Source organism: Medicago sativa, chromosome 8 (assembly GCF_051527215.1).
Source record: "Medicago sativa cultivar Bolivia chromosome 8, Bolivia_mono, whole genome shotgun sequence".
In the NCBI taxonomy this organism is placed as follows: Eukaryota; Viridiplantae; Streptophyta; class Magnoliopsida; order Fabales; family Fabaceae; genus Medicago; species Medicago sativa.
Genome location: NC_140756.1, coordinates 33,826,745 through 33,850,379, shown reverse-complemented (window position 1 = coordinate 33,850,379; position 23,635 = coordinate 33,826,745). Strand labels below are relative to the sequence as shown.

The window sequence follows — 23,635 nt, the reverse complement described above, 5'->3', positions numbered from 1 at the left end:
AGGCACAAGATCATTGGTGATTGATCAAAGCTTCAAACGACTCTTTTTTTATGTGCTGGCAATTTCACAACGTCTCTTTCACACCTCTATATAAAGGAGTGAAAACTCATAGATTGGTAATGCTAAACATCAGACTTAACAACAATTTACAAGTGCCAAAACTCTGCTAAAATTGTTCTGCAATCAAAGTTCACTTAGAATTTCTGTTTTCAAGTTCATATCTTAGAAATTCTAGAGTCTTAAGAGTCTGTATCTGATTTGTATTGTGAGCACCTCTGATTGTATATCAAGTGTTCAACCTCAAACATTTTTCTTTGTAATCTTGTTTGATTAGAAGTCTCTTACAGTTGTGCTTGAGCAACAGAAGTCTCTTGATTGTGTTCAGGAGCATAGGAAGTCTCTTGCTTGTGTGCTTGAGCAATTTGAAGTCTCTTGCTAGTTGTAGCAGTGAGCAGTTGTAATCAGATATTACATTATAGTGAACTCTCCTTGGAAGTGCAAGGGGGACAGGACTACTTCATGTTTGTGAAAAGAACCTGCATAATTGCTTTGTTTCTTTCTTCTTTCTCTCTCTCTGTTTTTATCCGCTGCTTATTAGTTCTGAACTTCACTTGAGTTATGGTCAAAGAATGTGACATTCCGTTTATGTTGAAAATACTCTGATTTATATGTGAAATTTTTATGTTGGGAAAACGGGGTGTTACAAGAACAGTCCTTGGAAGGAGATTGTCAACATGACTCTGTTTGGCAGTAAGAAGGATGGTAAATATGCCAATTTAGATATGGGCAAGAGGATGCTCCTGAAGATCCAAAATGAAAATTTACTACCTAAAGGTGGTGGTGGTGATCAACCATCACTGGGTCACAAAGTCTTTCTTCACTACTTCATCAAAAACAAGAGAGTGAATGTGTCTAAATATATATTTAAGCACATGATCAAAGAGCTGAGGGAAAGCCAGACAAAGAATATATGCTGGGTTTCTTATGGGAAACTTATTTCAGAAATCCTTCATCAAGGAGGGATTCTGAATGCTCTGAGCAAGGTCCAAATCTACTCAGATGCGCAGCTGGACACTAAGACTGGAAAGGTGATAAATGCTAAAAATCTTAAGCATATGAAGCTAATCAGTACAGTCACAGCTCTTAGCACTGACATTATGGAGTCAGATGCTAAATCAAATCTGATGGAATGCTTCCCACCTATTTGCAAACAAGATCCTCTGGAAGTTCAACTGTACTACATCAAGGAACACTTTGCTCTAACTGATACTATGTATGGTGGAGCCTTACCAGTGGCCAAAGGAAGAAAGGCAAAGAGGAAAATTATGTCTAAGGAAGAGTAGTTGGAGGCTGAACAACCTTCAAAGAAGGCCAAGAAAGAAAAGGCTACTGATAAGCTGAAGATTGGTGGTTCTGGTGCACCATCAATTGAAGACGAAGTTGAAGATCTGGGTACAAGTGAGGTTCTGGTTGAAAGAACAAGAAGTGGCAAAGCTGCAACTTCTTCACAGATTGCTCCTGAACAACCTCCAGTGCCTAAGAGGAAGAGGAAACCAGCTATCAGAAAGATTAAGGAATCACCCTATCTGATACAAGAGGAAGAGGGTGTTGAAGCTGCAACTGGTTTGGTCACCAGAGAGCTTGAAAGAAATAAGGCTGTTGATGCTGCTACTTTAGCCAAGATCAGAGAACTGGCTAAAGGGATAGAAGTCCCTACATCAAGCATAGCTAGGGAAGACGCTGGTGATGCTGCTCAAGAAGTAGTTGAAGCTACTGAAGATGTGCAAGCCTTAGGAATTTCAGAAGCCATCAAATTGATGATGATCGCCAGTGCTTCTGAAGACTTTGCTGCTGGACAAGAAGCTGCTGCTCCAGAAGCTACTTCAGGTATTCCTGATTCTCCACACTCCAATTATGTAGTAGATGTAGAATCTAATACCTCCCAATCCACCTCTTCATCATCATTCACTGATGTAGATGACATACCAATTAGTCTAGCCTTCCCTCTCACTAAAAAGAGCCTGTCATCATCATCCAAGACACACAAAAAGCCCTCTCAGACAATTCCTTATGAGCCTGTGATTCCTAGTATCAATGAAAGGATAGGCGAAATGTCTGAAAGGAGAAACAAAGTCTGTGAAAGACTGCCTCTGAACCATCCCTTTCAACCACAAATCATTCAACCTCTCAACATGGTTGTAACTGATGAGGTAAATGTTGACTCCTCATCATCTCGACCACCCTCAACCAACCAAACACAAAACCTAGACACAACTATCCTGGACAATCTGGTTAGTCACTACTCTGGTGAGCTACCAGAGGTTAGGCCAAATCCAGAAAGAGCCTCTGAAGTTGCTTCTGAGGAAGTTGCTTCAGAAAGCCCCCAACAACAAACACCCAACTCACAGATAGCCCTACAAACAAGCTCTGACCATGCATTTAGCTCTGAACATGTCTCTACATCTGAGCATGTTTCAGTACCTGAGCCTGTTGTTCCTGAACACATTGTTCCTGAACAACTTGCTCCTGAGCAAACCTTTTCATCAACCATACCTGAATATATTATCTCTGAACAATATGTTCCTGGAAAAATCCTTAAACCATCCATTCCTGAAACCATCAGTGAATCTGACAATATAATCACATCAGATGCTACTGATATGGAGATTGAGCAATCTGTCTCTAATGTGGTTATAGAATCTGTTCCTGATCAACCCTCAACCAGTAACACTCAAACTCCAAACTCTACAAATAGCCAACCTTCATCATCCAACCTAGCCATTGTACCTACCCCTCACCACCAACCATATTCCTTGATTCTACTCTACTTCAGAATGTATGGGAGAATATAGGTCAGGAGTTGGTTCAGCTTATTTAAGCCACATATGATCTAGTGCACAAAGTGAATTATGAGAAGAGATGGAGCAGACTCAAAGAAAGAGTTGACTATGTTATGTCTGCACTCCAAACAACCTGCATAGATACTCAAGCTCATGCTCAGCAGAAGCTTCAAGACTGGCTGAAAGGAATCAATAACAGACTGCAGGAGGTCAAGATTCTCAGAACATGGGTGCAGAATCCCCCAAGTATCAAAGGAAGAAAAGTTACAGACTTCATCCCTTCAAGTGTGCATCCAAGAGAACTAGACTTTGTAACGCCCTCCTTTTTATTTAATTATTTTTATTAAGTTAGAATTTATTTATGTGATTTAATTATTTATATGAGGTGTTAGTATTTTATTTTGTGGCATTATTCTATTATTTAGAATATGAGAATTATTGGTGTAAGTGGAATTGGGGGTTAGAATAGAAAGAAGAATAAGTTGTTGGGCCCAAATAGATTTAGAAAGAGTAGAAAAGGATATAAATAGAGGAAGCTAGGTTGAGAGAATAGTTTACAACGTACGATCAAGTTATGGAGAAAAGAGGAGAAAAGTCAAGAGAAGAAGAGAAGAAGAGAGAGTTGTGATTTCTGCAAAAATTAAGGTGAGGGTGAGACTATCTTGCATTAATATTAAGTCTGTAGATCATTAGATTGCATCTAACGTGTTTTAGGATGAGTTTTGTAAGATTATGAGAATTAGGGTTTGAGTGAGAATTGATGATTAAGTGATGAAAAACTGTTGAATTGATGTAAGGGGGGAGTCTTTATTCAGTATAAGGGTTGTATGATCGTATGGGTAGTGAAGGGTTTATGTTTGTTTTGACGATCTTTGATGAATTTTGTTAAATTCAGGTTCTTTTATATATTGTTATAACTATACCTTGACTGTGGTTTATAAACTGTGATGAATCTTTGTTAAATTGTGGTCTCTTGTGTCGCTATGGCTTTATGTTGATTTGTTGTCTATGAATTGATTTCGTATGTAAATATATGTTCCTTGAACCATTTTCGACTGTGTTTAGGTGCTGAGTTATTGTTCTTGTCTATACATATATGTTGATTCGACCTACCTGCTTTATGAGTCACTGTGCTATAAATTATTTTATTGAATTATCTATATTCCAAGACTAAAGTGATAAATTCTAACGTGATTTGGTAAAGGTAATGAATTATAGATGAACTATCCAATAAGATGCACATATTAATTATGCATATCGATTATCTAGTGATTCATTTGTGATTTGTTGCTGCACTGATAATTGTTTACGAATTGTTGCTGATTGGTATTATATTTTATAAAATGTGTATATATTTCTAAAGGAATATGTGTATATATATAAGTTAAAATATTTATTGTTTATTTTCTTTAGCATCATGATTTATGAAATAATGAAGTAATTTGTTCTTCAAAACGTGTTGAATTGCGGGAGATTGTTCTAGATGATAACAGGATGAATAGCTTTAGGCCTAGTGACTTTAAATATCATGCATGACTTTTAACCACTGTTATAGCCAACACAGTTTGTTGTATAAGAATAAGGATTGGATTCTTCTAATTGATTTTGAGATATGGATTCTAAAATTGGTTGATTATTTTTATAAAGATTTATTTCTTTTATTTTGGAAAAACATTGATTTTAGATTCTTCTTTTATTTTATTTAAAGATGTGCTATTTGAAGATGTGTGATTTAAATATGTTTCTTATAAGGCTTAATTGCACTTTTGGCCCCCTATCTTTCCAAAACTTGCGGTTACAGCCCCCTAACTAATTTAAATACAAAGCAGCCCCCTAAGTATTGAATCTTTGGCAGTTTTGGCCCGCCAAGGCCAAAAAAAATTAAAAAAAATGACACGTGGCACCTCATTTAGGGTGCCACGTCAGCGTTGGGGGCCAAAACTGCCAAAGATTCAATACTTAGGGGGTTGTTTTGTATTTAAATTAGTTAAGGGGCTGTAACCGCAAGTTTTGGAAAGATAGGGGGCCAAAAGTGCAATTAAGCCTTCTTATAAAGATGTGCTATTTGATGATTTGTGATTTAAATATGTCATAAATATGTGCTATTTTTTGATGTGTGATTTGAAGATGTGTTACTATTTAAAGATCGTGTAGTTTTAAGATGTAAATGTCGGTCTAAGTCAAGAAGTTATAAGAGATGCTCATGAAGTTGTATAAGTTGTAGGAAGTTGAGTCCATTGCATACTCATATAAGTTGGTTGGGAGCTTGATGCTCTGAAGAGCCTATTTACGTTCATATAAGTTGGTTGGGAGCTTGATGCTCTGAAGAGCCTATTTACGCTCATATAAGTTGGTTGGGAGCTTGATGCTCTGTATTGGTACCAAATGCATTTGCATATCAAGAGGTTTTAAGATGATTTAGGATGTGAAGTTGTCGAGTTGTCAAGTTGTTAGGTTGTTTAGATGCTAAGATGATTTTAGATGTTAAGAGTTGCATAGTCGAGTTGAGTCGCATTGTCGAGTTAAGTGAGGTTTAATTATGAAGTTTGATTGTGATTCGATGATTATGATTTAATGATGATGTTTGTTTATGAAGTTGATTATGAACTTGATTATGAAGTTGTTTTCGATAAATGCTATGTTTGATAATGATACTTATGTGAATTATATTATAATGCTTATGACTAATATTTGTAGATATGTGATGATATTTATACGATGATATAATATGAAGTATATGACGAATGTAGGAAGAATAATGATACTAGTTAAGGAAGTTTAAGTTGCTGGATATGATTAATGAATTATAGGATGTTTAAGTTGTTGAATGTATTTTATATGATTTATATGTTTAATATTATTGTTTGAGAAATCTCACCCCTCCTGTTTGAATGTTGGCCATACGTTGGTAACGTGCAGGAAATCAAGGTTAGCTGCAGTCGTGGGTGGCTATCTCTCACATGTCTTTAGGTGCTCTGATACGTAATGGGATGGGGTTTATGAACTGTTTTCTATTCCTTACGTGTCTTTTATGAACTTTTATGAATAAGTATTGAACCAAAATTTGTGAGATTTTTCTGATAAGGCCTGCGTGCCAAGACTTTTATTATAATGAACTATTTTCCGCTGCGAAGTTTCAGTTTTTATGATGTTGAATTTTTGAGGATAATTATTATTATCTATTTTATGACTTTCAAGTAGTATGTGACATTCCGTTTATGATTTAAATACTCTGATTTATTAAGAAATTTTCAAGCTGGGAAAACGGGGTGTTACAGACTTGACCTTCCTTAACAAGATCAACTTCAAAACAACCTCTCCTGATCTAGCTTTACTGCAAAAGAATGCTCTCTTGGAAGAGAGGAACAAGAAGCTGGAAAAGGAACTTCTAGAGCAGAAGCTACTGTTATTAGAGTACAAGTCATCTACTGAGGCCAAGCTAGAAGAAGCAAGAGTAAGAGAAGAGAATCTGATCAGAAGCAATGAGGAATTTAAGGTTGAGATGAAGCAACAACTAGAGAAGACAAACATGATGTTGCAACAGATGATGTAAATGTTCAACAAACAAGCCAAACCCTAGTTGCACACCTCTTTAGCTTGTTTAGTTTAAATTTCCTTGAATTGCATCTTCTTGTTTTTTTTGTGCTTCTGAATTAAAATTTTGCTTCAAAACATCTTTTGTGCTTATGATTATTTATCTATGCTTCTGACCTTAATTCATATACTCTGATATACATTTGATTATATTGCTTACTCTGATATTTATATGTTTTATACTCTTTTTAGAATTTTTTTTTCTCACAATCTTTTTACTATCTTTCTTTTTGTCTTTAGTTTTTTAAAAATTTTTGTTGATAACAAAAGGGGGAGTAGTATTTATAGGCTCTGAGCCCCATTAATTTAAAATTTAAAAAAAAATTAAATTAATAGGACCATCTTCTTATCTCTTAGTCTATTTTAATGTGAGATTATTCTGAGAGCTATTTCGTTTTAAATGATGAATTTAATTAACTTGAATAGAACTCATGGGAGCTTACAAAACTCACCTTAACGACTATTAGACTCAAGGGGAGCTTGCAAACCTCATAACCCTAAAGTCAACTTGTTAATTGAATTAACAACAATTGCACATTTTTTAAATACTATTGTTTGTCATCATCAAAAAGGGGGAGATTGTTGGAACAAAATGTGTTTAGCAATGAACCATGAGAGTTTTGATGATAACAAGGTATTAAAAATTGTCAATTAGACTAGCTAATATTTGTTCAAGTGTATAGGACCATAGTCAAAAATATACATCATATATGGGTTCTGAAGAACAAAAGAGAGCTAAGAAATCAACAAAAAGGAAGCTTAAAGCGTCTGAAGAGAAGTGCTCCTGAAGACAAAGCACTCCTGAAGATGATGACGTCATCAGAAACTGAAGTTCATCAGAAGCAAGTTCATCAGAAGCAACCTCACCAGAAGCTGAAAATCACCAGAAGCTGAAGTTCATCTGAAGATGCAAGAATTAAAGATTCAAAAGTTGTCTAATGGATTCAACAGCAATGCAGAAGACTGGGAATACAAAGCAACGGTCATTTTGAGAAGATTTGAAGGCATTGGATGCTTATCTTCAAAAAGCGTTGACATAGTACAACTGTACGAAGTGTACAACCACTACCTCCACTACTCTGCATTGTCTCTGTGTGTTATATGGGTGTTATATGTGATTAATTGCCTCTGTGTGTATTTTTGGTGGAGAAACGTAGAATTCGGTGTTATAAGGGTATTTTAGTCATTTTGGACTTCGGGGTATTTTGGTCGTTTTGTGAGTAGGGGTAATTTAGTAATTTTGTTGAGGATTATTTTTAGTACTTAGTGAGGGTTATTATTTTACTAAGTGTTGGAGGGTGTAGTAATTATCTTATTACCGATAGGTGACCGTTATTATTATATTTTACCGTTATGTGGGTAGTAACATTTTGAATTAGATTAAGCGATGGGTTAAGCCCGTTGATGACATCCTGTCATTACGTAATATTAGGGACTTATTGTGACATTTTGATAGAGTTCTCATGCAATTTATACTGTTTTGGAGTGCAAAAAGCTTAAAATTTGAAGTCTGTTCGAAGGAAATCGCGCCACGCCAATTTCAAGCCGTGCTGCGATTTTTGAAGCAAAATTACACACTTCCTGTAAAGAGGAAATCGCGGCACGCCATTATACAAGGCGCGGCGCGATTTTGATGGGTCAGGCCCATGACTTCTATAAATACTGCACTCAATCTGAAGAACAAGGGTTACGATTTTGGAGAGCAAAGTGCGATTTTGAGACATCAGAGACGGCTAGAAGGGCGATTTCTTCAACCTTTTACCAATTCATGTATGTTTTAATTATTTCATTGATTATGCTATTTGTAAACTCGATTATGAGTAGCTAAATCTCTTAGAGATTAGATCCAAGATGAATCTTTGTAACCCTAATTGACACATGTTGCTGTGAAACTCTATTTTGTTTATGAATTCAATTCTAGTTTATTCAATTCAATTGTTCTTAATGCTTTTTATATCTTGATCACATATAACTTGATTTTGTGAGAACGAATGACCACTGACCATGGCTTTCGACTTAGACCTAATTGAATTGTTCTAATAAACATGGTTAGTCTAGGAATAGATAATCGTTTGTTAGTGATAATAGGTTAACGTTCGGTAAAACCTTCAAGAATTATTAGACCACCTAAGGAATTAGGGGCTGTAGTTTAAGAAGAGGGTCCTAACTCAAGGGATTGATTAGGGCTAATTTGTTAATCATCGTAAACTAGAAGAGGGTTCATAACAAATAGGTGCAGTAGACCAATTAGGGGAACTTAGAGGATTCGACGGATCTGATCTCATCTTTCTCTCGTATTATCTTAATCAAATCTTCTCTTTTATTTGATTTCATAAAATCAAACCAAATCTACTGCCTAGTGGCAAAACAAAATAAATTTTACACATACTAATTATATAACGAAATTGAATTATTGAAGTTAAAAACAGTCCTCGTGGGATCGATATTTTTACTACTTCGATAGTATTTGGTGCACTTGCCAAACGTCTATCAAGTTTTTGGCGCCGTTTCCGGGGACTGTTGAATTATTTCAACAAGGCAATTACGTTATAATTTAGGGTTTTTGCAATTTAAATTTCTGTTTTTTTTTATTTTTATTTTTCTGCTTTCATATTCACTTGATTACTTTGCGTTGTGCAGTGCTACTAAGGTATTTTGCTGTTTATGCGAGGTAAACAAAGCTCAGACGACTTAGAGTACGATCCGGAAATTGAAAGGACTGCTAGAGCACTTCGGAAAGCTGTCCGATCGCAAAGGTTAGCCCAGTCTGTTCCACTGGGTGTTCGAGAACAAATACCGGAGTCACTCTCAACTGAATCTGAAACATCTGCTTCTCCTAAATCTGTTATCATGGGAGAACCTGCACCAAGACCTAAGCTAGGAGACTACGGGTTAGCCACTCATCGCGGTCAACTGACCCACACTTTTCAACCAGCTAACCCCGTAGCTTTCGACATCAAGACAACTGTCCTCAACGGTTTGAGGGACAAGCAATTCGATGGGACTGAAGCTATGAGTCCTCATGAACACTTGAGCCGCTTTGCTGAAACTTGTGAGTTTTGTGTACAACCAGCCACCGTGACTGAAGCACAAAAGAAGCTAAGGCTGTTTCCTTTCACTTTGACTGGAAGAGCGAAAGATTGGTTGCTAACAATACCAAACGGGACTGTCCAAACATGGGAAGAGTTAGAGATGAAGTTCTTGGAGAAATATTTCCCTATGTCTAAGTATTGGGACAAGAAGATGGAGATCTCTAACTTCAAGCAAGGAGAAGGTGAATCATTGTATGATGCTTGGGAGCGATTCAATTTGCTTCTTAAGAGGTGCCCTAATCATGAGTTCACCGAGAAACAATACCTCCAAATCTTCACTGAGGGGGTAACACCAAACACTAGAATGTTCTTAGATGCTTCCGCGGGAGGTAGTCTCAAGAGAAAAACTGATCATGAAGTTCAAGCTCTAATTGAAAACATGGCTGGCAATGAGTATCGTGATCAAGCTAAGAAGAAAGAAAGAGGAGTGTTTGGGGTAAGTGAGCAAACTGCTATCCTTGCTAACCAAGCAGCTATGAATAAACAAATTGAAGCTCTAACTAAGGAGTTTCAAGGCTTCACTTTGGCTCATAAGCAACAACAAGTAGCTGCAGTCAAGTGTGACTTATGTGGTGAAGAACATCCCAACGGTGAATGTGTTCCAGAAGGATCAAGTGAAGAAGCTAACTTCATGGGCGGTTATCAAAGGCAGAATCAATACTACAATTCAGGCATCAATAAGCATCCAAATCTAAGCTACTCAAATAACAATGTTTTGAACTCTCAGATGCTCACTCCTCCTCAACAACAACAAAGGAAGCCATCAGCTCTTGAGGAAACTATGATGAACTTCATGAAGATGACTCAAGGCAACTTTGAAGAGATGAAGAAGAGTCAAGAAGCTGAAAGAAAGAACAATGAAGCTTCTAGGAAGATGCTTGAAACACAACTGGGGCAATTAGCTAAGCAATTGGCTGAACAAAACAAAGGCGGATTCTCAGGTAACACTAAAGACAACCCTAAGAATGAGTCTTGTAATGCAATTGAATTGAGGAGCAAAAAGGTTTTGACACCTTTAGTTCCAAAAGCTCCAAAGAAGGTTGATGATGTAATTGAGGTGGAGGAGAATGATGTAGTTGAAGAAAATGATCATGGAGTAGTTGAAAACGAAAGGAAGAAAAAAATAGAGGGAGAAAAAAGTGAGAAGTTAATTGATGAAGATTCAATCTTGAGGAAGACGAAGAGTCAAATATTAAAGGATGGAGACAAACCACAGGTTATTCCATCATATGTGAAGCTTCCATACCCTCACCTTTCGAAGAAGAAAGAAAAGGATGAAGGTCAATTCAAGAAGTTCATGCAACTTTTCTCACAACTTCAGGTGAATATTCCTTTCGGCGAAGCTCTTGATCAAATGCCGTTATATGCTAAGTTCATGAAAGACTTGTTAACCAAACGAAGGAAGCCTAAGGATAATGAGAACATAGCACTTTCTGAGAATTGTAGTGCTATTCTTCAAAAGAAGCTGCCACCTAAGTTGAAGGATCCTGGTGCTTTCACTATCCCTTGTTCAATTGGACCGGTAGACATTGGAAGAGCTTTATGTGACTTGGGAGCAAGTATAAACCTGATGCCTCTTTCAATGATGAAGAAGCTTAAGTGTGGGGAACCAAAACCAACAAGAATGACCATTACTTTAGCTGATCGGTCAATCTCTTATCCTTTCGGTATACTTGAAGATGTGCTAGTCAAGGTTAATGACTTGGTGTTCCCAGCAGATTTTGTGGTTTTAGATATGGCTGAAGATGAAGACATGCCACTCATTCTAGGAAGACCTTTCCTTGCAACTGGTCGTGCTTTGATTGATGTTGAACGTGGAGAGCTAATGTTGAGGTTCCATAAGGAGCAGGTAGTTTTCAATATCTTTGAGGCAATGAAGCACCAAGATGAGAACCACAAGTGTTACCGGATTGACATTGCTGAAGAAACAGTCGAAAAGAACTCCCTTGAATCTCAACCTATTCAGCCTATTGAAAGTAAGGAAGTGGTTGAAGACGTGGGGGTGACAGAGTGTGTCAAGCAACTTGAAGCAAGCACAGAACTTATGCAACAACAATCATCAGGAGACATCCTTGACAACAAGTATGGGGGATTGGGAACTTGGAACAATATGCTTAAGACGGCTTTTACTAATCCTTGTGGTGTATTTGCTTATAAGAAGATCCCCTTTGAAATGCGTAATGAGCCGGCTACTTTTCAATGGTGTATGCTTTCTATTCTCTCTGACACGATAGAAAGAGTTAGGAGGTACTATGACAAAGGGGTGGTAAGGAACAAGCCTGTTAATGAAGCTTTGGATCTAAGGAAGTCTGGTGCACAAGGAACTTTCAAGGGTAAGGAACAAAAGCTGAAACGGTACCGTAAAGGAGGACTCCCAAACAATGAAGAGGGAGAGACATCAACTGATCCTTAGGAATAGTCATCAGTCAAGTTAGTGACGGTAAAGAAGCGCTGGGTGGGAGGCAACCCACTATTTATTTTTCAGGTATGATTTTATCGCTTTCGAAAACAAAAACACAAAATTTTTTTTTTTTTTTCGTTTCTTTTAATACAAGGCAGGAAAGTTTTAAAAATTTGTTCAAGGATACCTCTTGCCAAGAAAATCATGCAAGGTACTGATGTCTTGCATGATTCTCTCCTTAAAAGTTTTTCAAAAATTCAAGGAACTCAGGCAATTTTTCAAGAAAACAAAATTTTTGGCCTGAGGAAGCAAAGAAAACTCCCTGTTTGTTCAAAATCGCGCCGCGCCTATATATGGCCGCAGCGCGATTTTCCAAAAGCCAAGCATGACTCCCTGTTGTACCAAAATCGCGGCACGCCTGGTCATTACCGCGGCGCGATTTTGGCTGTTATATGAAAAAAAAAATAGCCGTTACTAGCCGTTACAAATTTGCCCGTTATTGCCCGTTAAACACAAAATCGCGTCGCGCCTTGCATTTTGGCGTGCCGCGATTTTGACCAAACAGACCTATAAATCTTTCACTGTTCATCATCATTTTCATTCCATTCTTCACACCTTTCTCTACCAAAACTTTCCTAAACTTCTAGTCACGAATTCTCCTCATTTTCATCTCCTTATTCACTTCCAAACCATCATCAAACCACATTCCAATCACAAATTCACCAATCTAAACCACCATCAAACCACAATCATCCCAAACCTTCCCAAACTTCACAAAACTTTCCTTTCACCATCTTCCTAAACCACAAATGGCCTCCAACCAAAGAAACACCCGCTCAAAGAAAACCACCAACCCAAAACCATCCACAAGCAAATCCAAACGCCCTCGTGCCGCATCCGTACCACCCGAAAACGCCATCCATTTCATCAATGACCAAGCCCAAGAGTTTCATCAATCCATGAAGAGTTTCGAGGTCATAGGGGAGAGGAAGTTTGATTTCACAAAGCTTGTGAAATATCCTTTCTTTGAGTCTGAATTACGAAGGAGGGGGTGGACGAGGTTGAATGATATGATCGACGAAGCAAACAACAAAACGGTGATCGTCGAATTCTTTGCAAATGCAAGGGTGTCCGATACACCCTTTCAATCTTTTGTTCGAGGAAAGTATATTGATTTCAGCCCGGATGCTCTCAATGCATGGCTGAATGTTCAAGCACCGGAGGAGTGTTGGGTTGAAAAATTGAGGAGGGAGAGATTTGCCATTACGGAGGATACCTTTGATGAGATCATAACCACCATGTGTAGGCCTGGGTCGACTTGGAAAAGGTCCCGGATGCTTACCTATGCGGAGATGTTGCCGGTACCCAAGGCGTGGGTGTCCTATTTGGTCCAGACTCTTGAGAGTGCATCTTGCACTTTTGAAATTCCTCTCAAGAGGGTGCTTGCTGCCTACGCCATCATCAAGGAGCATCCTATAGATATTGGCCGCCTCTTGGCCAATAGCCTTCATGATCTAGCAACCGGAAACACCACACAATTAGGGCATGGAAGTCTAATTAATTGGTTGTGTGAGCAAGAGCTTGTGCCGGCTTATGATAGTGATCTCAACACCAGCAATATGAAGCCAATCACGGACTCGGTAATGGATGGATTTATGAAGAAATATGAAGGCTATATTAAGGAGAGAGAGAGGGAGGCAGCAAGGCAACAACAAATGGAGCAAGGAGGGAGTAGTAGCCAAAGGGGTTATGCTCCTCTTCACCCAAAGCTTGAGGAATTCATGCATGTGCAAGCTAATTGGATGAATGAGACTTCGGACCAGCTGTGGGTGAACCGTCCTAGGTTCTCAGCTGCGTTTGCTGCGGAGGCTCAATTGCATATGGGTCCGATTAGTGGATCTTATGAGAGGTTTGGAGGCTCCCGTGAGCGCATGGAGCAATATTTTACACATCAAGAAGAGTATGGTCTGCGCATGAGGAGGGAAATCACTGATGATTTCAATGTCACCGAGCAAGATCAAGGGGATGGCATCTTTGAAGGATTAAGGACACCGGGGGCTGGACACTCGGATGATGATGTGAACATGGGCTGATCTACTGATGGATTAGCATTTTCTGCTTTGTATTTTATTTTCAGTCATTTTTCTTTTGATGTACTTTCTTTATTTTCTTTTTATGTCGAAGTCCATTGAACTTATTTCCCTATTGTAATTGCTCCTGCACTTGTTTATTATTAATGAATTTGCTTTGTTTCATGTGACCTATTCCAGTTTAGTAACAGTTGTTTGATGAAACGATATTCCAAAAGTTCTAAAGGAGGGGTGACTTGATTCAAAGGCGAAGAGTACGGCGTTGCTAGGTAGTCACATACTCCCAGAAATCTCAGCCATAAGGTTCATTGCCAAATTTGTTTTTCAATTTACTTATATTTAGATTAGTTTCCATGCAACTACATTTCTAGAACTTGCATTGTTTCTCTATTATTGATTGGTCTTTGTCAATTACACACTGAGGCAAAAGTGCTTGGTCCTGTGAGCCTTTTTGAAGCCTACCCTGTTTTAATTTGTTGAATTTATCCTTTCTTAACCAATTGTGAGCCGGTACGATTAGAACTTTTTGTTCGGTGACAAACTACATTACAAGCCTAGAGACTTTAGGACTTGTCCCTTAATGAATTTCTGAGTTAAGGCATTGTAGAATGTTGCTAAAGATTAAGTTTGGGGTTGCTATTGGAATTTGCAACCAACTAAGTTTGGGGTGGGGGTACTAGAGAATAAGAGAACAAAAATATGAAATTGACATGCAAAATACACACAAAAATGGTGTATCAAAAAAAAAAGAGAAATTGAATGATGAAAAAGGGACAAAACATTGAAAATCCGAGTAACTTCAAACTCGATTGTCCCTAAATGTTAAACATATTCTCTAGTACCTTTGCATTGATTGTATTTCCACAAGGTGAATAAATGAAGGATTGAATTTTGTGCTTTAACTTCCGTAGGAATGCCTAACTCAAATTTTGTGTAGCCTACTTATCCAAATATATCCCACCTTCACCTAAGCCCCGTTATAACCCTAAAGACCTCAAAAGTGTGTAATGATATTGACTTTGATTGATGTTTAGAAACTTTTCAAGCGTATGGTAATATGTAGACCTGCATGTTGACTGGTAGAACCCTGTTTCAATTTGATGCGAGGAGTTGTGAATTGGTGGATGCGAACAAGTCAAACTAGCTCATCTTTAGCTAGAAGGAGAATGAACTTTTGGGTACTATCGTTTTGTCAGGTAACTGTTATTTTACTGTCGTTTGTCACTGTAGCAAGCAAATTCCTTAAGGACAAGGAATGGTTTAAGTTTGGGGTTGTGATGACATCCTATCATTACGTAATATTAGGGACTTATTGTGACATTTTGATAGAGTTCTCATGCAATTTATACTGTTCTGGAGTGCAAAAAGCTTAAAATTTGAAGTTTGTTCGAAGGAAATTGCGCCACGCCAATTTCAAGCCGTGCTGCGATTTTTGAAGCAAAATTACACACTTCCTATAAAGAGGAAATCGCGGCACGCCATTATACAAGGCGCTGCGCAATTTTGATGGGTCAGGCCCATGACTTCTATAAATACTGCACTCAATCTGAAGAACAAGGGTTACGATTTTGGAGAGCAAAGTGCGATTTTGAGACATCAGAGACGGCTAGAAGGGCGATTTCTTCAACCTTTTACCAATTCATGTATGTTTTAATTATTTCATTGATTATGCTATTTGTAAACTCGATTATGAGTAGCTAAATCTCTTAGAGATTAGATCCAAGATGAATCTTTGTAACCCTAATTGACACATGTTGCTGTGAAACTCTATTTTGTTTATGAATTCAATTCTAGTTTATTCAATTCAATTGTTCTTAATGCTTTTTATATCTTGATCACATATAACTTGATTTTGTGAGAACGAATGACCACTGACCATGGCTTTCGACTTAGACCTAATTGAATTGTTCTAATAAACAGGGTTAGTCTAGGAATAGATAATCGTTTGTTAGTGATAATAGGTTAACGTTCGGTAAAACCTTCAAGAATTATTAGACCACCTAAGGAATTAGGGGCTGTAGTTTAAGAAGAGGGTCCTAACTCAAGGGATTGATTAGGGCTAATTTGTTAATCATCGTAAACTAGAAGAGGGTTCATAACAAATAGGTGCAGTAGACCAATTAGGGGAACTTAGAGGATTCGACGGATCTGATCTCATCTTTCTCTCGTATTATCTTAATCAAATCTTCTCTTTTATTTGATTTCATAAAATCAAACCAAATCTACTGCCTAGTGGCAAAACAAAATAAATTTTACACATCCTAATTATATAACGAAATTGAATTATTGAAGTTAAAAACAGTCCTCGTGGGATCGATATTTTTACTACTTCGATAGTATTTGGTGCACACGCCAAACGTCTATCACCCGTTAAGACATTGTGAGTTGAGCCCAATTAGGTGAAGCCTATATAAACTCTAGTTGGTAGAGAAAATAGGGTTTTACCAACATTTTCATTTCATTTTCACAATTGAGAAGAGGTAGAGAGAGAAAGAACAAGAGGAGAAAAAGGGTTTGAAGAGAAGGATCTAGAGAGAGCTAGAAGAGGCTAGAGAATCAAGGTTGGGAGCTAAAGTGAAGCCCTAGTTGGTGATTGTGAAGAATTAAGGTAAGGGGGTTAGAATTCAAGCATAATCAATAGTTGTAGTTAATCCATAATTCTTTGATTAAGTGGTTTATTTGATTTTAGATGTAGAAATTCGTGCTTAATTATGATGTTATGATTATGTACATGAATTGAATGATAATTGTGTTGTTGTTGTTGTTGTTGAATTTGTATGTCAAAATGGATAGTTATGAGTATGATATGTTTTTGTATGAAATTGATGATGAATGAAGTTGTTGTTGATGAATTGTGGATGGAATCATGTTCAAATGTTGTTGTTATTTTGACATGCGTTGTTGATGAATTGATGCATTGGGTATCATGATTTGGTGAATTGGTGTTGAGAATTGTTGTTGTTGTTGAAAGTTGTGAAAGTTTGGTGAATTGTTGAATTATTGATGGATTGATGTTGTAATCTCAAAACTCGTGTATGTTTGAGTGTTCTATAATGTATATGACCTGTAAACATCTGTTGGATTGAGTTTTTGGGGTTTGGGATGATCAAAATTGGGATTTTGGGTGAAAAGGGGTTGGAACCCGTAACATTTTTGCTGCAGAACCATGAAGGTTCGCTTAAGCGGTCGCTAAGCGAACGCGTAAGCGAACCAACATGTGGGTTCTGACTTGAGTTCGCTCAAGCGAACAAGAGCTTCGCTTAAGCGAACCTGCACAGGTTCAGCCCAACTTGAATTTTCGTTTCGTGCATTTGGGGTCCAATCCGAGCTTTCTAAAATGTTTCTTTTGACTTGTTAAACCTCTGTTTATACACTTAAACCTACTGGAACATTGTATGAGTTGAATTGGACTTGGTTTTGTGAATTTTCACTTAACTTTTGAAAAATGGTCCAAAACGTTAATTTTCCGAAAACTCGTTTTTCTCATGGAATTGAGGTAGGGTTAAGGTTGTATAATGTTTATATGATTTCTAAAAATGGTTGTGATTGGTTCCATCAAGTTTGAACTTGTTTTGCTTTGAAAATGAGAATTTTTATGATAAATGACAATGAGAGACGAACTTTGTGATTTTCATGGTTTCGTCGTATTTGGCTGGTGAAACGCCAAGGTATCCTCTACTGCACTCATATGTGGCCCAGAGGTATGCTTAGTTGAGGCATTAGAACTTGTTTACTTGGTTTTGGTTAAATGACTCGATTATTTTCAATATTGTGATTTTGAGAGACGAACTTGATTGAAAATGATTTTTGAGAGCCAATTGCTTATGTATCCTTTATGGATGGTTGATATAATTTATGTGGAGATGATTGATGATGTATATATGTGACAACTATTTATTGGTTGAAATGTGGATGTTGTTGGTGATTGTATATATGTTAAGTGGTGGTGAATTGTTGTCGATGCATATATACTAAATGTTGGTGGTGGTGAGGTGATTTGTTTGTGTGAACATATGCATTTGTAGTTGAGTCATATGTTCATGCATTCATGACTGATGGTGGCGGATTTTATATCCAATTGAGGTGATTACGATGTTTTTGTTGCATTGAAGGTGACGACCTTGAGGTGATTTGGTACCACATGCATGTATGTGTCGAGTTTAGGCAGATATCATATTGCATGAGTCTTGATTGTTGTATTTAAATGATGAATGTTGATGATGAGAATGCTTAATGAATATAGACTTACAATGATAGAAGTTGTGATATGAATGTATATGCGGAGGTTAAATGTTCATGATGATTAGTTGAGAATTGAACTGTCTTATTTATATCAAGTTAATTATATTGATTATGATTGATGTAATACTAACCTCTAGTGGTTTTGACCGCCTAACCTGTATAATTGCTTTGTGTCTTTCTTCTTTCTCTCTCTGTTTTTATCTGCTGCTTATTAGTTCTGAACTTCACTTCAGAAGCTGTTCTCACTTCGCTTCTGATCAGTGTTTTTCAACTTAGGAGAAAACAAAGAAAAATCTAACACAATTCAACCCCCCTTTCTTGTGTTTTTCTCACCTTCACTTTTGACCATTATTGATAAAGTACAGGGGGCTTTTGATCGTTACTGATAAACTACAGGGGGATTTTGACAGAAAGTTAATTATTTTTTCTTTTCAAAAGTTAATTATGAAAAAAAAATCATATTTTTTTCAAAAAAAATATAGTCAATTACCCCCCTATGACGTGGCATGACTTTCTGACCACGTGGCAGTTAACGGCCACATCAGCATGTTGGATGGGGGAAATTAACGGAGGGAGCTAATTGACAGACGCTAGACAATTTTAGGGGAGGTTTTGACGTTTTGCAAAATTCAGGGGGTTTTTTGACGAAAGTTACAATTTCAGGGGGGTAATTGACTATTTACTCTAATATTAATGTACCATTATTGATTTTCTCCTATAGTATCATTTATTATTTATCATTTATTATTTATTACTCTATCTTCTTTCAATTCTTTTAATATATTTTTCCTATGTCTTTAGCTGAAAGATAGTTTTATAAAATCACTACTAATTTCTCTTTCCCATAATTGTATTTTTTAATATGTGTGAAAAATGATAAATCGACTTATAATAACATATTAATGGAGTAGTGGTTATGATATAGTTCACATGATGAAACTCAGAACTCACAACCTCCTTCTTAGTTACCCCTTTAGATCCTTTTTTTTTCCATTCATTTTGCTTAAATAAGTGATTTTCACGTATATTTAATTTTTCCTTTTGTGATTTTGTCGTTTCACATCGACGTTGGTTTATTCGTTGTCTGTCTTGGTGTGACACTATTTTGTTTTCCCGTTTCGTTGCGGTGGCGTTCAACTCAGATCGACATATTAGTTCTGATTCAGTACATATACTTTTAACGTAAAAGACTATTTTCAATAACATAATGCACAATTAAAGACTATTTTGAAATTTTGATACATTGAGTAACTATTTTGACTACTCCTTACACATTCAAGGATCAAAATGATTATTACCCCGTTATTAATTATAACAAGTTGACTCTTAAGTTTTTTTTATCACTTACGTCCTTTAAATTATTTAATTGTAACAAGTTAATCATTTATGTTTTTTTCGTACCACTTATGTCTTTAAAGTTATTTAATTGTAACTTTTAAACGTCGAGTAACTTACATTTTTAAGATTTTTTTTTAAGAAACTTAAAATCTTAGAAATTTTAGTTTCTCAAATTACTACAGATAAACAACTTATAAAATCTAAGTGACACGAAAAAGCTTGAAAAACAACTTATAACAATTAAATAATTTAAAAGATCTACGAGAAAACTTAAAAAAAAAAACTTATCATGATTAAATAATTTAAAAGACTGGTTTAAAAAAAAAAAAAAGAATACAGTATAACATAAGAAAATGTGTCAAAAAAGTGTGATGGTACGCGCGAACAAGTAGAACAGTAAATATCTCACACTCACTTTGCTTTGCACTGACGGTGTTCATTCACTCACTCACTCCCTTCAGCGAGAGCGATTTTCTGCTTGCTTAGGGTTCTTCTTCTTCGTGCGTGATTTTCAGTTTCACTCCCTCGAATCTCCATGGCTGATACTTCGAAGAAGAGGAAGGTTAGTAGTTCTTCTGATTCTCACATTCATGATGACATTGCTTTCTCCATTCTCTCCAAATTGCCTATTAAATCTCTCACACGTTTTACTTGTACTAACAAATCATGGTCACTTCTTTTCCAAAACCCTAATTTCATGAACCTGTTCCGCACCAATTTCCTCATTTCCAAACGCGATGATGACGCTGAAATGCGTCTTCTCATATTGGAACGGTCAGGGTTTCCCATTCAGCAATCTCTTTCCATTCTTTCTGGTGAAAGGTTTGAAATTAGGGCTAATTTGGAATGGCCACTTCCTCTTCAACAACAAGGTTACAATGCCAATGCCAATGATCCTCCTATTTTCATTCCTATTTTCATTTTGGGTTCTGCCAGTGTTAATGGCACTTTTTGTCTCCACCAGGGGTTAAGGACTGTGTTATGGAACCCTAGTACCTCAGAATCCAAAATCATTCCACCAAGCTATCAACCAATGGAAAACAAATTTCCTCCTCATGGGTTTGGTTATGACTGTGTTACAAATGATTTTAAGGTGATTCGGAAACTTAGATATCCCGTGGAATTTGAAGGCAAGTTGTATGGACCTTTTTGGGAGATATATAGCCTCAAAAGTGATTCTTGGAGTAAACTTGATGGATTTGATGATATACCTGTTTCTTTCACACATACGACTATGGTGAACTTGAATGGATTTTGCCACTGGTTTACCGAAGCACATGATAATGATATAGTGTCCTTTGACTTTACTAAAGAGACATTTGTTGCAACTACCTTACCTTCTTCTTCAGATGTAAAATATAGATCATACAACTTTCAATTGGTGGAGTTAAATGAGTCTCTTTCTGTCATCTATAATTACGACAGGACGTCTGATTTTCATATCTGGGTTTTGGGTGAAGTGGGTGTCAAGGAATCATGGACCAAGATGTTTGTTGTCGGGCCTTATGATTGTTCGATTGTCTCTACTATCACAGTAGGGAGCAAGAACCGGGTATTCTTCAGGGAAGAAGATTTTGAGCTAGGCTGGCTTAATTTAAGTACCCAAAGAGTTCAGGAAATTGAAGTTAATGGAGAGTTATTTCACATGGCAATTTTCAAAGAAAATCTGCTTCCTTTTCCTAGGAATGAATAATTTATTGTTTTTGTAGTTTAACTATTATGAAGTTATTTAGAAACTGTAGTTTTGTATGTGTGGTAGCTGCACATGTGACTAGTTCCAGAGTTCTATACTCTGTTTGGCATTTATTTGTATGGAGAAATGAGATATATAACCTACTTATTCTCGGTGGCAATTAAAACCTAATTGATTGATATAAATGGCCTATTTACTCTACTCTGTTTATGTAATGTGGAAAAGCTTAAGGCCTTGTTGCAGTGCATGTGAATTTCGTTGTTAGAAGTCAGTTATAGAATTATTTTGGTGCTTCAGAATGATGATTCTCCACATCATATGCCTTTCCTCAGCACCAAAGGTATGGAATTGTTTTGTTGCTTCATGCTTAGTTAGTTCTATCTTTTGTTGTAGACTACCTTGATATTGTTAGTAGTGTTATTATTTTGGTGATACACATATTTGACTGCATTATTTCTACAAAATTGAAGCTTTATCTTAGTTAAAACATATCACAGAAGAAAGATATCACGTGCCAAATTGGGAGGATAGAATGGTTTGGTGCATTAGGTGTGCGTAGCAGAGTTGGATTATTGCTTGTTTATGCACAATAGACTTGTTTTTTTATTTATTATTTCTAGCCTAATCATAGTATACCTTGTGTAAGTCATTTGCAAGAATAAGTTGGAGTAAATGCCAGAGATTTGATGTTAGATGAACTCAATTATAGGTTTCATTCCAGTCTGTGTGTTCCTTTGCAAACCGGCATTATACCTTTTCTATGTGGGGGTCTTTGTATTGCATAGTTTAACTATTGAGCTTTATGATATAGGTGTTATGTGCATAAAAGCGAAGTTTTATGAATGCCTGATTTTATATTCCCCGGCATACATAGTTCAGCTTCTCTGTTTTAGACAATAGGTTTTATGAATGACTGATTTTATATTCCCCAGCATACATAGTTCAGCTTCTCTGTTTTAGACAAAAGGTTTTATGATATAGTGTTATAAATAATGTGATTGTGCATGGATTTTTTGTAAGGGATTATATACGGGTACATGTTGAAAGAGTGAATGTATCAGATAAGCTGTACATTTACCCTTGGACTTTTCTGTAACTTATAGTTACTCTTATTTTGGTATGTATCACTACTGCCTGCAGTGAACCATACTGCTTGCAGTATTGTTTAATTCCTCACTTGGATTGATTAATATACTAAAACAACTCAAGTTTAAGATTTGAGGGCTATCCATCTTAATTTTCTCAAGTTGGCATCTTATACACATATAAGATCTGGTCTAGTTAACAAGAATCCTTTATTATAGATTTTGAGACATGGAATGTCTAAAAGACTCCAATGCTAAATTATAGTTTTGATTCAACATTAATTGGTAGCATGTGAGTTATAATTTATTGATCTAGATTGCTTTGTTTACTCTGCTCTGTTCATGTATTCTCATATTGAAATTTATGATCATACATGCATCTTACATTGAGATTAAAATGAACAAAATTTATCACAGATTTTTGTATTTACAATCTGAAGTTAATTTTCTAGGCCAACTTCCAACATGTTTGGTCCTGTGTCTCGAAAGTGTTATCGTGGAAAGTTGGATTCCCAAACGCACAGTTCTTCATTTCATATCTTGCCAAACATTTTGATATTCTGGTATTGTATGTTTATTTCCTACTTTAAGGAATCTTTAACTGGCTTGGCTGGGTTACTATATAAGTTTTACTAAATAATATACAAGAGTATACTTCAATTTGTATGATTTTGGGACGTCCAAAAAGTTGTATGCTAGCAACGAGGTTTTAGGCAAAATCTAGAGTAGCTGACTTTGAAATATTCGAGTTTCGTTTTGAGTGTGTTTGTTAAAGTATCAGGTTTAATGAATTTCACAAGTCTTGCTCTTCATTCTTTCACTCTCTAGAGAAACAAAGTGAATAATCGTCTTTAAACAGTTGAAAATGCTACCCGGTGCTTTATTTTGCTGCTGATGCGCAATCTTCTGCTTGACAATACTGCCTAATAGGAAATATAAATGCAGAAATTGAAAATTTAGAAGGTAGGTATGAATGTACTATAGTTTGGAACAGTGCAAGTTAGGTAACTCTTTAGATATCCTGATTTTGTATACTAGTAACATCTTCCCAAGTTGGGTTTCGTGAATCCAATTTCTGATGTTAATGTTTCTTTGGCTTCGTTCTTTTATCATGTTTTGAGGTTGGTCTTTGTGAGCAAAACCTATTCCAAATACACACTTAGAGATTGAATGTATGAATAGTCAGAATATTTATGATCATGAGTTTATCCAATCCTACCGTCAAACCATGAGACGAAAACAACAAATGTATGGTTTGAA

At 36.5% G+C, this 23,635-nt stretch overlaps 2 protein-coding genes and 1 non-coding gene across 3 annotated transcripts; 2 read left to right on the top strand and 1 right to left on the bottom strand.

Moving 5' to 3' along the window:
* The first annotated feature begins 734 nt into the window (after nucleotides 1–734).
* Nucleotides 735–2,852, top strand: LOC146898641 (uncharacterized). Its single transcript, XM_085736589.1, has 2 exons — nucleotides 735–1,310; nucleotides 1,371–2,852. The coding sequence occupies exons 1-2, from the start codon at nucleotides 735–737 to the stop codon at nucleotides 2,850–2,852; spliced, it is 2,058 nt and encodes a 685-aa protein (XP_085592715.1).
* Nucleotides 2,853–9,668: 6,816 nt separating this feature from the next.
* LOC146898640 (small nucleolar RNA R71) lies at nucleotides 9,669–9,775 on the bottom strand. The gene has a single exon (XR_015024410.1). It is a non-coding gene; the product is annotated as a small nucleolar RNA R71 (small nucleolar RNA).
* Nucleotides 9,776–19,947: 10,172 nt separating this feature from the next.
* Nucleotides 19,948–21,491, top strand: LOC146898639 (F-box/kelch-repeat protein At3g06240-like). The gene has a single exon (XM_085735365.1). The coding sequence runs from the start codon at nucleotides 20,133–20,135 to the stop codon at nucleotides 21,288–21,290; it is 1,158 nt and encodes a 385-aa protein (XP_085591491.1). The 5' UTR covers nucleotides 19,948–20,132; the 3' UTR covers nucleotides 21,291–21,491.
* The last annotated feature ends 2,144 nt before the right edge of the window (nucleotides 21,492–23,635 follow it).